General features: G+C 33.6%; 1 protein-coding gene across 3 annotated transcripts in view; it reads left to right on the forward strand.

The window, feature by feature from the left end:
- GRID2 (glutamate ionotropic receptor delta type subunit 2) overlaps positions 1–14,646 on the forward strand; it is a 1,526,424-nt gene that overhangs the window by 892,951 nt on the left and 618,827 nt on the right. For all 3 annotated transcript variants that reach the window (XM_070452150.1, XM_070452151.1, XM_070452149.1), the window contains exon 5: positions 7,554–7,607. In XM_070452150.1, the coding sequence (XP_070308251.1) occupies positions 7,554–7,607 (54 nt within the window). The remainder of the gene's footprint in view (positions 1–7,553; positions 7,608–14,646) is intronic.

Genomic DNA, 14,646 nt, shown 5'->3' on the forward strand with positions numbered 1-14,646 from the left:
CCAAGAACTACATTTTGGACTCTTCTGTTGACTGTGATGGCTACTCCATTTCTTCTAAGGGATTCCTGCCCACGGTAGTTGATATAATGGTCATCTGAGTTAAATTCACCCATCCCAGTCCATTTTAGTTTGCTGATTCCTAAAATGCTGATGTTCACTCTTGCCATCTCCTGTTTGACCACTTCCAATTTGCCTTAATTGATGGACTTAACATTCCAGGTTCCTATGCAATATTGCTCTTTACAGCATCGGACTTTACTTCCATCACCAGTCACATCCACAGCTGGGTGGTGTTTTTGCTCTGGCTCTGTCTCTCCATTCTTTCTGGAGTATTTCTCCACTGATCTCCAGTAGCACACCAGGCACCTGACGACCTGGGGAGTTCATCTTTCTACATGAACTCCACACTTGAACTCTACACATGGACATCACCAGATGGTCAATACTGAAATCAAATTGATTATATTCTTTGCAGCCAAAGATGGAAAAGCTCTATACAGTCAGCAAAAACAAGACTAGAAACTGACTGTGGCTCAGATCATGAACTCCTTATTGCCAAATTCAGACTTAAATTGAAGAAAGTAGGGAAAACCACTAGACCATTTAGGTATGACCTAAATCAAATCCCTTATGATTATACAGTGAAAGTGACAAATAGATTCAAGGGATTAGAAGTGATAGACAGAGTGCCTGAACAACTATGGACAGAGGTTCGTGACGTTGTACAGGAGACAATGATCAAATGGTTGACTGACGAGGACTTACAAACAGCTATGAAGTGAAGAGAAGCAAAAGGCAAAGAAGTATAGGAAAGATATACCCATTTGAATGCAGAGTTCCAAAGAATAGCAAGGAGAGATAAAAAAATCTTCCTGAGTGATCAATGCAAGAAATAGAGGAAAACAATAGAATGGGAAAGACTAGAGATCTCTTCAGGATAATTAGAGATACCAAGGGAACATTCCATGCAAAGATGGGCACAATAAAGGACAGAAATGGTATGGACCTAACAGAAGCAGAAGATATTAAGAAGAAGTGGCAAGAATACACCAACAAACTATCTAAAAAAGATCTTCATAACCCAGATGATCTTGATGGTGTGAACACTCACCTAGAGACAGACATCCTGGAATGCGAAGTCAAGTGGACATTAGGAAGCATCACTATGAACAAAACTAGTAGAGATGATGGAGTTCCAGTTGAGCTATTTCAAATCCTGAAAGATGATGCTGTGAAAGTGCTGCACTCACTATGCCAGAAAACTTGGAAAACTTAGGACTGGCCACAGGACTAGAAAAGGTCAGTTTTCATCCCAATCCCAAGGAAAGACAATGCCAAAGAATGCTCAAACTACCACAGAATTGCACTCTTCTCATATGCTAGCAAAGGAATGATCAAAATTCTCCCACCAGTCTTCCACAGTATGTGAACTGCTGGATTTAGAAAAGACAGAGGAACCAGAGATCAAATCGCCAACATCTGCTGGATCATTGAAAAAGTAAGAGAGTTCCATAAAAACATCTACTTCTGCTTTATTGACTATGCCAAAACCTTTGACTGTGTGGATCACAACAAACTGTGGAAAATTCTTAATGAGATGGGAATACCAGACCACCTGGCCTGCCTCCTGAGAAATCTGTATGCAGGTCAAGAAGCAACAGTTAGAACTGAACACAGAACAACAGACTGGTTCCATGGGAAAGGAATATGTCCAGAGTATGTATATGTCACCTTGCTTATTTAACGTATATTCAGAGTTCATCATGAGAAATGCTGGACTGGTTGAAGCACAAGCTGGAATCAAGATTTCTGGGAGAAATATCAATAACCTCAGATATGCTAAGAAAATTAAGAAAACTTAGTTTTCTTAACCGTAGAAAAATAAGAAAAACCTTAGGAAAACTAAGAAAACCTTAGAGAAACTAACCTTAGAAAATGTAACCTCAGAAAACTAAGATCATGCCAATTTGATCTCCGGTTCCTTTGCCTTTTCTAAATCCAGTGGTTTGCATACTGTTGAAGAATGACCTGGAGAATTTTGAGCATTCCTTTGCTAGTGTATCAGATAGGTGTCATAAGGATGACACCACCCTTATGGCAGAAAGCAGAGAACTAAAGAGCTGCTTGATGAAAGTGAAAGAGGAGAGTGAATAAGTTGACTTATAACTCAACATTCAGAAAACTAAGATCATGGCATCTGGTTCCATCACTTCGTGACAAATAAATGGGGAAACAGTGGAAATAGTGACAGACTCTTTTGGGAGGTTCCAAAATCACTGCAGATGTGACTGCAGCCAGGAAATTAAAAGCCACTTGCTCCTTAGAAAAAAAGTTATGACCAACCTAGACAACTTATTAAAAAGCAGAGACATTATTTGGCAATAAAGGTCCATCTAGAGAGAGCTGTGTTTTTTCCAGTAGTCATGGAAGTGAGAGTTGGACTATAAAGAAAGCTGAGTGCCCAAGAATTGATGCTTTGAACTGTGATGTTGGAGAAGACTCTTGAGAGTCCTTTGGACTGCAAGGAGATCCAACTAGTCCATCCTAAAGGAAATCAGTCCTGAATATTCATTGGAAAGACTGATGCTAAAGCTGAAACTCCAATACTTTGGCCACCTGATGTGAAGAATTGACTCATTTGAAAAGACCTTGATGCTGGGAAAGATTGAAGGCAGAAGAAGGGGCTGACTGAAGATGAGGTGGTTGGATGGCATTGCTGACTCAATGGACATGAGTTTGAGTAAAGTCCGGGAGTTGGTAATGGACAGGGAGACCTGGTGTGGTGAACTCCATGAGGTCGCAAAAATTTGACATGACTGAGGGACTGAACTGAACTGAACTCACTTCTTCTAGTGAGAAGAAGACCAAATAAGCTAAAAGCAAAAACAAAGCAAAGTCATGTGCATATTTAGTGTACCTGAAGTCTGGAGTTTTGTATTATGACTCTGGAGGTTCAGAAAATTATAGTATGTAATTGTATTGTGTTTTATAGTAGAACTCTATTGTATTAATAGTACAATTGACCCATATATGACACTCAGCAATTGGATATTGAGTTTGTACTGTAAATCCATGAATTCCTTGCTAATAATCTATTATGTACTATAAATTTAATACTTCATATATACCTTTATATATTTTATTGGCAAAGAAATAGTGATTTGATTTGGTTTTATCTTATTTTAACTAGAAATGGATAAAAAAGTTTAAGATTTAATATAAAATGAAAAGGAGAATAACTATTACTATTTTGTTAGAACTATTACATATGCATTTGAGTTTTACCTAAAATATGTTGATTCAACTTTTTGTATAAGTTTTTGTTTGGTGAAAAAAATTTCCTTTATTAGTTGGAAAACTCTCTCTAGGATTATTATAAGGCCACGCTTTCGGAATTATGAATTTTCTCATGGTGCTTCAGTACAACTTTAGAACTCTTAGATATGTGTGACTAAATTAGCATAGGTTCCAGTCTACACATCTCCCCAAAAGTACTAATCCCATGAGATTTGTAGTGGGGAAAAATGGTTTCCATGATCAAAATCTTTTGGAATATGCTAAATTCCAAGTGCCTTGGAGATCTGTAAAGCACTTTTATTAAAATATGAGGTGATGGTATTCACTGAGAGTTTAATATGTGCTATTATTGCATTTAACCTTTGTCGTGACTCTCCTGGTGGTAGTTTAGTTGTGGGTACTGTCATTAACCCTAATAACAAGTAAGGAAACTGAGGCCAAAGAACTGGTCATATGTTCAAAGTCACACTATAAGATGATGGAGAAAACTCTCTGACTTCAGAGCTCATGCTCTTAAATCTGAAGCCATATGCTCAAAATAATAATGTATGAAATGTATGAAACATTAATATGACTTTTATGTTAGTTATATTTCAGTATTGATATTAACCTGTTAAAAGCTTGGAGGATTAATGCAGTAATGCATCTCTTTAACTTGGCTTAATTCAGCATTTCTAAATCAGGTTTGGTTACAGAAGGCTTACAAATTTTAGTGAAAATTATGTCCCACAGAATACAGTTTGAGAAATGCAGATATAAGCTATAGTTTTGCAGTAGATGAGGAGCCAGGATGGAAGTAACTTTTCAGTGTTTCTCTGGCCACTTGCTCCAAATAACTGCGAGTGCCTTTCCGAGGCAGACTATCACTCAAGGATTCCACCTGACAATTTGGAATGGGCAGTAGTAGCAAGCAGACACCTGATATCTCTGCTGCTGCAGATGCCCAGAGCACAGGAACCCTTCGCACAAATGTGGATTACATAGTATATCCTGCACAGGGAGTGAGCTGAATTAAGTTAAGCTACAAGGCTGAGTGAAAAACAGCATGCTGCTGTTATTGTTGAGTCAATTAAATTGTCCTCTGTGCTCATAGGAACTGTTCCACATTTATTACCAGTGAGATATACGCTCCGGCAGTTTCTTTGCTTCGGATTGTCTTATATTTAGCACATCTAAAGATTTGAGAACGGATGATGGAAGACATGGTGATAAATTGTCTTTGGCTTTTCCAAAGATTCAGAAGTTCTAAAGTTCCTGCCAGTGACAGGTGGTCTGTCCTTACTCATCGCTTGTCTTTCTGACAGGACTTGATTTTTTTCCCCCTTTTTTGTTCAATTTTCTTAAAGTAAGCTAAGCTGCTTGGGAAGTAGGATAGTCTCATTTGTTATAACTACGTTGATGTGGAAGCAATTCTATATCAGTATGAACCTGGCTCCCTCTATGTTATTAATGTGTATATGTGTAGTGATAAGCGAGAAGCATGGGACAAGAGGGGAGAGAAACAGATGACCAAGAAAAACCCCTACATCCTTTATTCCTGTTATATTGTAACCAAACCTACTAGTTAAACCATTGGTTAATCTTTTCTTACTGCCAGTGTCTTTTGATAGCCCAAGCATCACGTGATCTTTTGGGCAGTTCTTATTATTATATGGTAATACAGTATACATTATTTTTAGGACCTTTATTATTTCTTAACAATCAACAAAAGTTTAAATTTGGGATTAAATAGTATAGTTAGGTTGACATAACTTGCTAGACATTTATATAAGTCCACAGAATGAAACCAAACAACAGTGATGGATTTAGATATAAAATAAAATCCCACTAGAAAAGTAAAAGGGAATAAATATTTCAATCAAATTGCTTAATCCATTTCACTGGCTTCAAATATGTTTATTGCTAAAATAGGAAATGTGCTACTTAAGTAAGGAAGATAAGAAAAAGAAACAATTTCTCTCTTCTGTGTTCTAGTATGTTGTTTAGTTGCTCAGTTGTGTCCGACTCTTTTGCAACCTCATGATCCTGAGACCAGCCAGGTTCCTCTGTCCATGGGATTTTCCAGGCAAAAATATAATGCAGTCAGTTACCATTTCCTACTCCAGGGGACCTTCCTGACCCAGGGATCAAACCGGTGTCTCCTGAAAGTCTCCTGCATTACAGACAGACTCTTTAACCACTAAGCCACTGGGAAAGCCCCTAGTATAAGTGTAAATAAATAGGAAGACTTAAAATATTCTAGAATGTCTTACAAATCTTCTTAATCCCTTGTCCAGATGTATTACTAATTCAGTCCTTCAAGCTGGTAATGCAGTTAGTTTGATACATTACTTAGGCTAAAATATATCAAATGGAAAGTGATTAATATTAATAGAAACTTAAATTATCGATAGATACATTGATTTAGTATTTATAATAGTTGTTTGATATTTGTTATCTACAAAAACAACTGAGAATTTCTTTTTATGTAAATATGTCTTTCCTAAGAGTGTTCACCTTAGCTCCATTTGATTGGGAAAAACATAAACAACATTATTATCACTCCTTTTTACCTTTTCTTTTAACTCTACTGTAAAGTTTATTTCTCTGGAGATATATGAATATATTAATATATATACATATTACACACTAGTATAGATATAATAGTAGGTCATATATAGAAATCAACATAATATATAAAATACACTTAATATAAATAGATGTATATCTTTTTATAACACTTGTTTTTGTATAACACTTTTTATTGCTAATAAATTACTGGTGATAGTTTATCTAAGATGATTAAAGTAAAGTAATTATTAAATAGAAATAATGAATGCCATTACTGGTATAACATGACTTTTTAAGCTAAAATTGAAAACTGCCATTGATCATACTTTCTGCATTGTTTCTCCTAAAGTTGAACATGTATGTATTTTGAAAGCAATAATAATGGTATAGCTTAAAAATAGATCACATGTCCTCACTTCTATGATAAGATATTATCAAGGCACCTTAGTAAGGTCATAGGAATCTATGTGATGATATATATGGAAATAGTATAAAATTTATATCAAAATTTTAAAAATATTCTGCAAATAATTATATACTTGAGAAAGTATTGACTCACATAAATGTATTTCCAATTGTGTTTTTCATGATTCAATGGATATTTCAGTAGGCATTTCTCAGTAGGACAAAGACTAATCCCCAGAAGAAATTTATGCGTTGCGTATGCGTTAGTCGCTCAGTTGTGTCCAACTCCCTGCAACCCCATGGACTGTAGCCTGCCAGGCTTTTCTGTCCATGGGATTCTCCAGGCAAGAATACTGGAGTGGATTGCCATTTTCCTCTCCAAAAGTAATTCATACTTTATAACAATTCCTTGCTCTTTATTAGAAAGCATCTTCATTTAAAACCTGATCTTTTGGTGTTCCTGCTGAAAATGACACAGCAATGTCTTATAAAACAATCTAACCTAACATTTATCTATATGTTCCATGGCATGAATCATAAGAACATGTCTTAGGATGTTCATGATAAAGTTGGATAGAATGGAAATGCATTGCAGTAGGGTTTTGCAATGCAATTTTGGCCTAAGCCAAGGATAATTTAGAATCAATTTATTCAAAGCTATTCAATCAAGATTGCTACCTATACATAGTTTACTTTTCCTTTTACATAAGTTTTCTTTCTGCTCATATTGTTAGCAAAACTACTGAAATTAACCAACTATAACTTGTGCTAATATAATGTCCATCACTTTTAGTCTTTTCATTCGGGTAATTTTACAGTTGGATCTCCTCAATACACATAACCAAAACTTTTTAGAACATGGACATTTTACTTTGTCAAGACAATGACAAAAAATATGCACAAGGAACTAACAGACAAGCCAGATTATGGAGGGATATGTACTTAGATATTTATTAGGTAGATGATACAAGGTCATCAAAGCTTTATTTGGACTAGGAAATTCAATGCAAATTCTACTCAGTTAAATCACAAAAACAGTATTATTTGTCTTTTTTCACTTAAAGGTTTTGTTTTTCTAGGCTATGAAACTTTATTTTCAAATTAGAGAGTCTACACTGCACTTACAAGATGAACACAAAACTTCTACCATGTTTTACTGTAATGGTTTTCTGTTTTCAATTGACTAAAAAAGACCTTTCCAACATGTGATATATTTTTGTCATTTGTCAAGTATATCTCTTTAGTTTGGTTTGTTTTTCACAATTAATGCTGACTGATAGCTGGTTTCTTTTCTATTCCAGGTTGTGGAGACTAATTTGGTTGCTTTCGACTGTCACTGGATCATTATAAATGAGGTAAATCTAACTGAACCTTACTGTCAACTCTGAGTCCTATTTTCATATGTATAGTCACAGCGACAGCCTTGAATTTCTAACAGAAAACAGAACACAGAGTAAACTTTCAGCTCACTGAAAGGATGCTGTTAAATAAAATAGAATAAGGAGTTTTTGCAAATTATAAAGGGCTTTGTTTGAATAAAATAGAGACCGTCTTCCCCACTGAGTATCTTTTAGCCTTTTCCGTTGGCACACACTGCCTACATCAGAGATCATTTTTATAAAAAGTACAGTTCTTCTTTGTAAGCAAAGTGAATTCCTCCCAGTGGAGGGCCTGTGTTCCATTTATATTTTACTGTTGTTTCTAGAACTTTTATATCCCACCCCCTTACAAATGGATTAAATAGTTCCTTACATGAATATGAATAAATAAGAGCAGATTGTTTTGCTTTTCATAAAGAAACACAACTGTTTTAAAATCCACCAACTTGTCAAATTTCTTGTGAAAGATTTTTTTTTTTGCAAAAACAATGCATAACATTAAAAATACAGTATTATAACACGAGAGCCCTGTGAAATAAGTTGTTCCATTAGCACCTGCCAGTCAGAGTTAGAAAGGAAAATGAGTAGATCATTCAGGGCCAAATAATGAGATAAAGATCTAGTGTTCAGTGTATCTATTACTTATGGAAAAAATAATGTGTTATTTATCAAGTGATACTAATGTTGAATTATAGAATAATAAATTTTATCTTAGGAGCAAAGTAGCATTTTTGGCAAGAATTCTAGTCTTGAGTTCAGCAAGATAGGCTCAATCCTGACTTTGAAATTGGTTCATAGCTGTGTTTCTATGGATATATAATAAAATATCCTGTGCCTCAGGGATTATTTGTTAGTTTGTACCATATGTATAACAACATTTACTTTACCAGCTTTTAATGAAAATTAAGTGAAATATTATTGAATGTTCTTAACATGGTGCCTGACAAATGACACTCAGTAAATGGTACTGCAATAATGATCAGAGGACATTAAAAGTTCACAGATCACTTACTCACATATTATTTTGTTGAATAATAAATAGTGTTATGAAGTATTAAGGAAATAGGGTCTTGCCTTTCCTTGTACAGAGAAATAAAAATAATTCTTAGTTTCAAATTGTTTCTCCTACAACACCCTCCATTGATGAATTTTAGCTCTCTTGACGGTTCTTTTTTGTTCAGTTTAAAGGCACTGGAAACGTTTTACAAACCTGTTTTTGGCCTGCCAGACTTTGAGTCTATATGATGTGTCAGTGTATTTCTTATGTCAGATTAAGATGTGTTCTTCAGAGATCCCCACAGATAATATGTGTATGTCAGATCTACTTTTCAATGTAGTTTTTAAGTCAATCTAGAATGACTAAACATCAGGATGGATTAAGGGAAAACAGAGACAACAAACCAACCACATACCTAGAAATACCTTTTCTAGGTACTTTCATCTCTTTTGTTCCCAAAGAATCTAAGATTCAAATAAATCGAATGATTTGTCAAATATTACACAACTATTAACTGGTAATAATGGGATTTAAAACCTAGTTTTTACCAGTCTGAAGTTTTGGTTGTTGTTGCTTTTTTTTTTTTTTTTATAATTTTCCTTATAGATTATATTTTTGAAATTTATGCTCCTAAATTTCAATCTTATAGGAACCAGTAAGTTTTCTTTTACTTTTTGTCTTTAGCTTAATATTTTCTGGATTACTATTTTTTGAAATAGAGAATCCTCCTAATTTCTTGTTTTTGTTTCACACCCACCTTATGATGGGGAATAGGCCACACAGCTTTTTTGATATGAAACAAACTGGAGCTGTTTTACTTGTTTGTGTCAATATCGATGACTGGGGGGAAAAGTGATTTCTTGCCTCTTTAGAGACATGGATTAATCAAACAAATTAACACTTATAATTGATAAATGGAAATGCCCATTCCTTTCTATTCTTTGGTAAGATTGCAGAAAGGACCCCTGAATTAACTTTTTTACCATATTCAACTTAACTTCTAATGTTATCCTTGCATCTTGAAAATGTGAACCCAAGTAGAGAGAGCTTCCCATGACACCAATGACCATCTGTCTACTGCTTGCTTGTCAATTTGTGCTATGGAAGAAATTGCTTTTTCATATTATAAAGAGGAAGTTTGAGTAGTATGTATTTCATTTATGATGACTATCATGGAAAGAGCAATAACTTATATTACTATATCTTTCATAAAGATTGTAACTCATTCTGTTAAACTTCCCATTAAGTTTTATTTTATAAAATATTAGAGCAAGTGATGTCTTTCAACAGTTGTTTCATAATTTGAGTCCCTACTTTACAAAAAAAAAAATTCACACAAAAAACAATCTAACTCACTAATAACTCAAAAAATATTAGAAGTATAGAACACAGTATAGAAAACCTCGGTTATTTTCTCATCCACATGTTAGTTTCCCACTGTAAATTGTTGCAACTATAGCTTCACTTTTACCATTACTGAAACCCTTATCTCTTTTTTGTTCACAGTCCTCCTTACTAGTCCTTGAGCAGAGATGTAATTTTAGGCAGAGCAGGTCTTTGAAAAATCTCATGGTCATAGCCCACACTGTTTACATTGGTTATTATATTTTTTCCCTAAACTAGGTTAAAAAAAATCAGAGATCAAGCATATTTTCTGTACTTTCATCCCTAAGAAATATCATCCCCATCTGTATCTGTGCTCAGCCCTCTTAATTTTAACTACATGATTCCATCCAACTACCTCATTCTCTCTGATATATGCCTCAGAAAACTTGAGTCTCACTACCTTTCTTTCTCTTATAGGTCTGTTTATAATGAATGAATCAAAATTTATCTTAATTTCCATAAAATAAGAAACATGAATTCCTCAAGTTTTCTAGGAAAATAATAAACTCTAAAAGGAGCAAAACAACAACAAAGTCCAACAACTTGCAAATGCCCATTTTGTTTGAGCATGGAAATTGTGAATCTGATTAGTTTGGTTTGTGTAGCTACTATTTTGTTGCTAATTTTAAAATGAGTTGCAAACATTTACTTAATCTTATTGTACCAACAGTTTCTCAAAGAGAAACTATAAATCAAAGTTGGCATTGTGTATCATGATACAAATTGATTCTGAAGCTTGAAAACAGTATATTTGTTTCATTTGCATCAACTGTGCTATAATAATGAGAGGCTATGCTAGTTCATATGGTGTAATCAATCATATGCTAGTAGTTGGAAATGATATTTATCTTTTCTCTGCAATCAGGTGATCCAGCAGAGAACAGCCTTTCCTTATAAGTATTGTCATCCCTTCAGGGTCCCGAAGCAGATGGCCTAGCACTTTATTTAAGTTTTACAAGTTAGAAATTCAGGTAGGAAGATATACATACATAAATACATATTAGAAGTGTAGAACACAGTATAGAAAACCTGTTCTTTTCTTATTCACATGTTAGTTTCCTACTATAAATTGTTATAAATGTAACCACTTTTACTGTTACTGAAACCCTTAGCTCTTTTATACCCACAGCCCTCCTTACTAGTCCTTGAGCAGAGATGTAATTTTAGGCAGAGCAGGTCAATACCACTTAGTGTTTCAATACCACTTAATGTATATATATATTTATATATACACACTGTTTAGAGCAGCAAAAAGCGTAATGCTATATGTAGTCTTCTATTCCCTGATGATACTAAGCCTGACCCTTGGTGTCCTGACTTCTTATTTAAATACTGGTTTTTTAGTTTAAGCCATTATTCTCTGCTAATCACTGCTTAGTTCTGCAGTTAAGAAGTTGTTGTTGTTATTGTTGAGATTTGAAAGTGTGTAATGAATATTTTTCATTTTTCTAATTTGGTGATTAATTGAACTGCTCTCTACTAATCTGTCAAGCAGAAAGTTGGCATTCTGTTCCTCTTTCCACTCATAGTCTGTGGTTGGTTTTGTTCCATGTTTCATGATATTTGTATAATAATTTCACATTACTGTTAAACTTTATGGAAGCATCAAAGGATCTTTTTTGTTAAAGTATGGAGACCATAAACATACCAGCAATACAACAATAAGCATAATCTTTTCAAATTACACTACCTAGCACACTGCTTCATATCATTACTAAAATCTGCTTTATTTATAATAGATAAAGTTATTAAAGCACCCCAGTGTCTCTACTTAAAGTTTCAGGGATCTATCTTTTGAAGATGGTTTGCTGAAATCTTGCCATTCATTCAGTTTTTTATTTGACATGCATTTAATGAATACCTACTATAAGCCAAGAACTTCATTAGATATTAAGAGATAAAAGGATAGGAAAGCAGGAAGGGACCCTATTCTGAAATAGTTTATATAATATAGATTGGCATCTGATCTAGTAGATTTTGAGAGTCTTTCCTTCCCTCAAATTCTATTAACTTAAGCTTAAAGCTGATATCCTACAAGGATTCAGGAGTGATCCAATTCTCCTAAAAGATTTGTTCTGGAAATTGGCTGTTTCTGGTGGAGTTTGAGACCTACCAGATATTTTAGCTTTCCCCCATTCAGAGCTCACCCTATGTTAAACTATCACAGTAAAGTGAATAAGAATCTTTTCTCAAAAATATTGATTTGACTCTTGATAATATTTGATCATCTATGTAAATAATTTTTATGAGAATAAAAGGCTGAATGCTCTGCTCTTAAAGAAGAACACTTGAGAAAAATTAAGCACACTAAAGCATATTTGTTTGTTTTTCATTGCAATATTCTTATTTCATAAATATGCTCACTAAAATAAATAATACAAAAAAGACAGTTTTTAATTTACTTTCTTTGCTGCTGCTGCTGCTGCTAGGTCACTTCAGTTGTGTCTGACTCTTTGCGACCCCATAGACGGCAGCCCACCAGGCTCTGCCGTCCCTGGGATTCTCCAGGCAAGAACACTGGAGTGTGTTGCCGTTTACTTTCTTTAAATTCCTTCAAACTCAGGAAATGTCTGTATAACTTAGTAGCATATTTAGGTAGTACAGGGGACTCAGTTGAGTGTGTGGTAAACTGGTTCTTCATATGATTATTTTTTTTCATCAGATATTTTAACATTTTTTAAAGTCTGCACATTTGAACAGTGTAGATTCCAATAGATTATGCAACAGTTTCATATTTTAATAAAGCAGTTTACCTACGAATTTCTTTTTCTTTTAAAAATATTTCTTACTAGATTAAATATTCACATGGCTTCCACTGTTTACATGGCATTGTATTTGCCACTCTTTGAAATGCATCTTCTGGAATGCAGACGTTCTGTAAATATAAAATAGCTACCTAATCAAGTTTTCATATCACTATCAAACTATTTTTGAGATCAGGTGTCAAAACTAAAACTGCAAGTGAATTTTTTGAGACAGACTGTCTGTTAACTTCATTCAGAATGGCAGATTCTTTCCTACCAGAAAATTACTTTTTTTTCCCCTTCCTCAAATAATAATAGGCAAAATATATTCAATTCAAATTGACATTTTCTCAGATATAGTTTAGTCATTTAGACATCTGAGGACTTCAGCTTTTAGAACTTGTAAAAAGTAACCATCCTTTTTTGTGGATTTAAAAATAGTCCTCAAAGACTTTGACTCCTGATAGATGACTGTACCATTCCTTATAGAATCATTAGGCTATTAAATTCTAGAATAATGTATCTTTATTGTTTTAATTCCTATCACTCATGAATATTAATCTAAATAATTCCTTTAAGGAAAAATGGATTCCTTACATGATTACTTCAGAGAATGTCTTTTGATGACATTGATAAAATCTTATGAGTAAAGGGTATATTGATGAAGAACTTGTTATCTCCCTACTTCTTTATTTGTAAATGAGAATTAACAACATCTGAATCAGAATGTAGTTTTTAGCAGGAAATGAAATAATGTGTTAAGTACTTAGTATTTTCCCCAAAATATAGTAGGATCTTAATAAATGTAAGTTTTTGTTCTAATATGCTGATTTGTAGCTCAGTAATGGTGGAGCATGTAGAAATAGTGGTACTTGACAAAATATTGATAAATCTTATATTGCTAAAGAAAAAAGACCACACATATAACACCACTTAGTCAATATTATGAGAGAGTGGTAGAATTTTTCACTGCTTTTTAAAAATCAAGATGCCTATCTGCATAATATGAAAAAAAATTTAAGCATGTAATAACATTGAATAACAATAAAAATTGATTTTAAACATTTCCTGTTTAAAGTTCAGACCAAAAATGAAATTGATAGACAATGTAGACATTGTTTAATTTTACTTCGTGAGTAGATGGCAGAGAATTAAAAACTGACCTGCTTTTGCCAGACAGAAATTTTGGTAGCCAGTGAAATGATACACACTGAAGGAAAAATACAGCATTTTAAACTGAGAAAAATCATCTTTATGATACATTAATTGACTGAAAACCCAGGATATTATACTGGATATGGCTGATGGCAAATGTTACTTTATTTTCAGAAAAATCTTTATTTCATAAAGATTATAAATAAAGGATGGATTTTAAAGCTAATGTCCTATGACAAAGAAAATTTACACTTGTAAATCATCTTTTTCTCTTTCATTATTCTGTAATAATTCTTTGAAACAAACCTGAGAAATACTCACTGCAGTCCACTATGTATCCTATGTCAAATCTTTTATTTCTGTTGCTGTGAGAATCTGCTGAAAGCAGTACTGTGTTAATTACAAAGACTTCATCAGTTTAAAAGATTTCAGATGGATACCATGAATTACAAACTACCTAAGTAAAGGCTGCATTAAAACTAAAATTTAGTTTGATCACATCTATTCTAATTCCAATTAGGATAATGTTCAATTAGAACAGATGTATGTTAAAAATATTATTTTATTTTTTTGTTTTCACATCCATAGTTGAGTCAAATCTTAATGTTTGAGTCTAGAGTTGGATGGTGACTGGGAAAAGGAAGAAGAAAATGCTTTTCTTTGAGTTCTCAAAGGCTTATATGCAAACTAGTAGTAATTTGGATAAACATCACTAGAGTATATTTTGTATTAA

Source organism: Odocoileus virginianus, chromosome 21 (genome assembly GCF_023699985.2).
Source record: "Odocoileus virginianus isolate 20LAN1187 ecotype Illinois chromosome 21, Ovbor_1.2, whole genome shotgun sequence".
Lineage (NCBI taxonomy): Eukaryota > Metazoa > Chordata > Mammalia > Artiodactyla > Cervidae > Odocoileus > Odocoileus virginianus.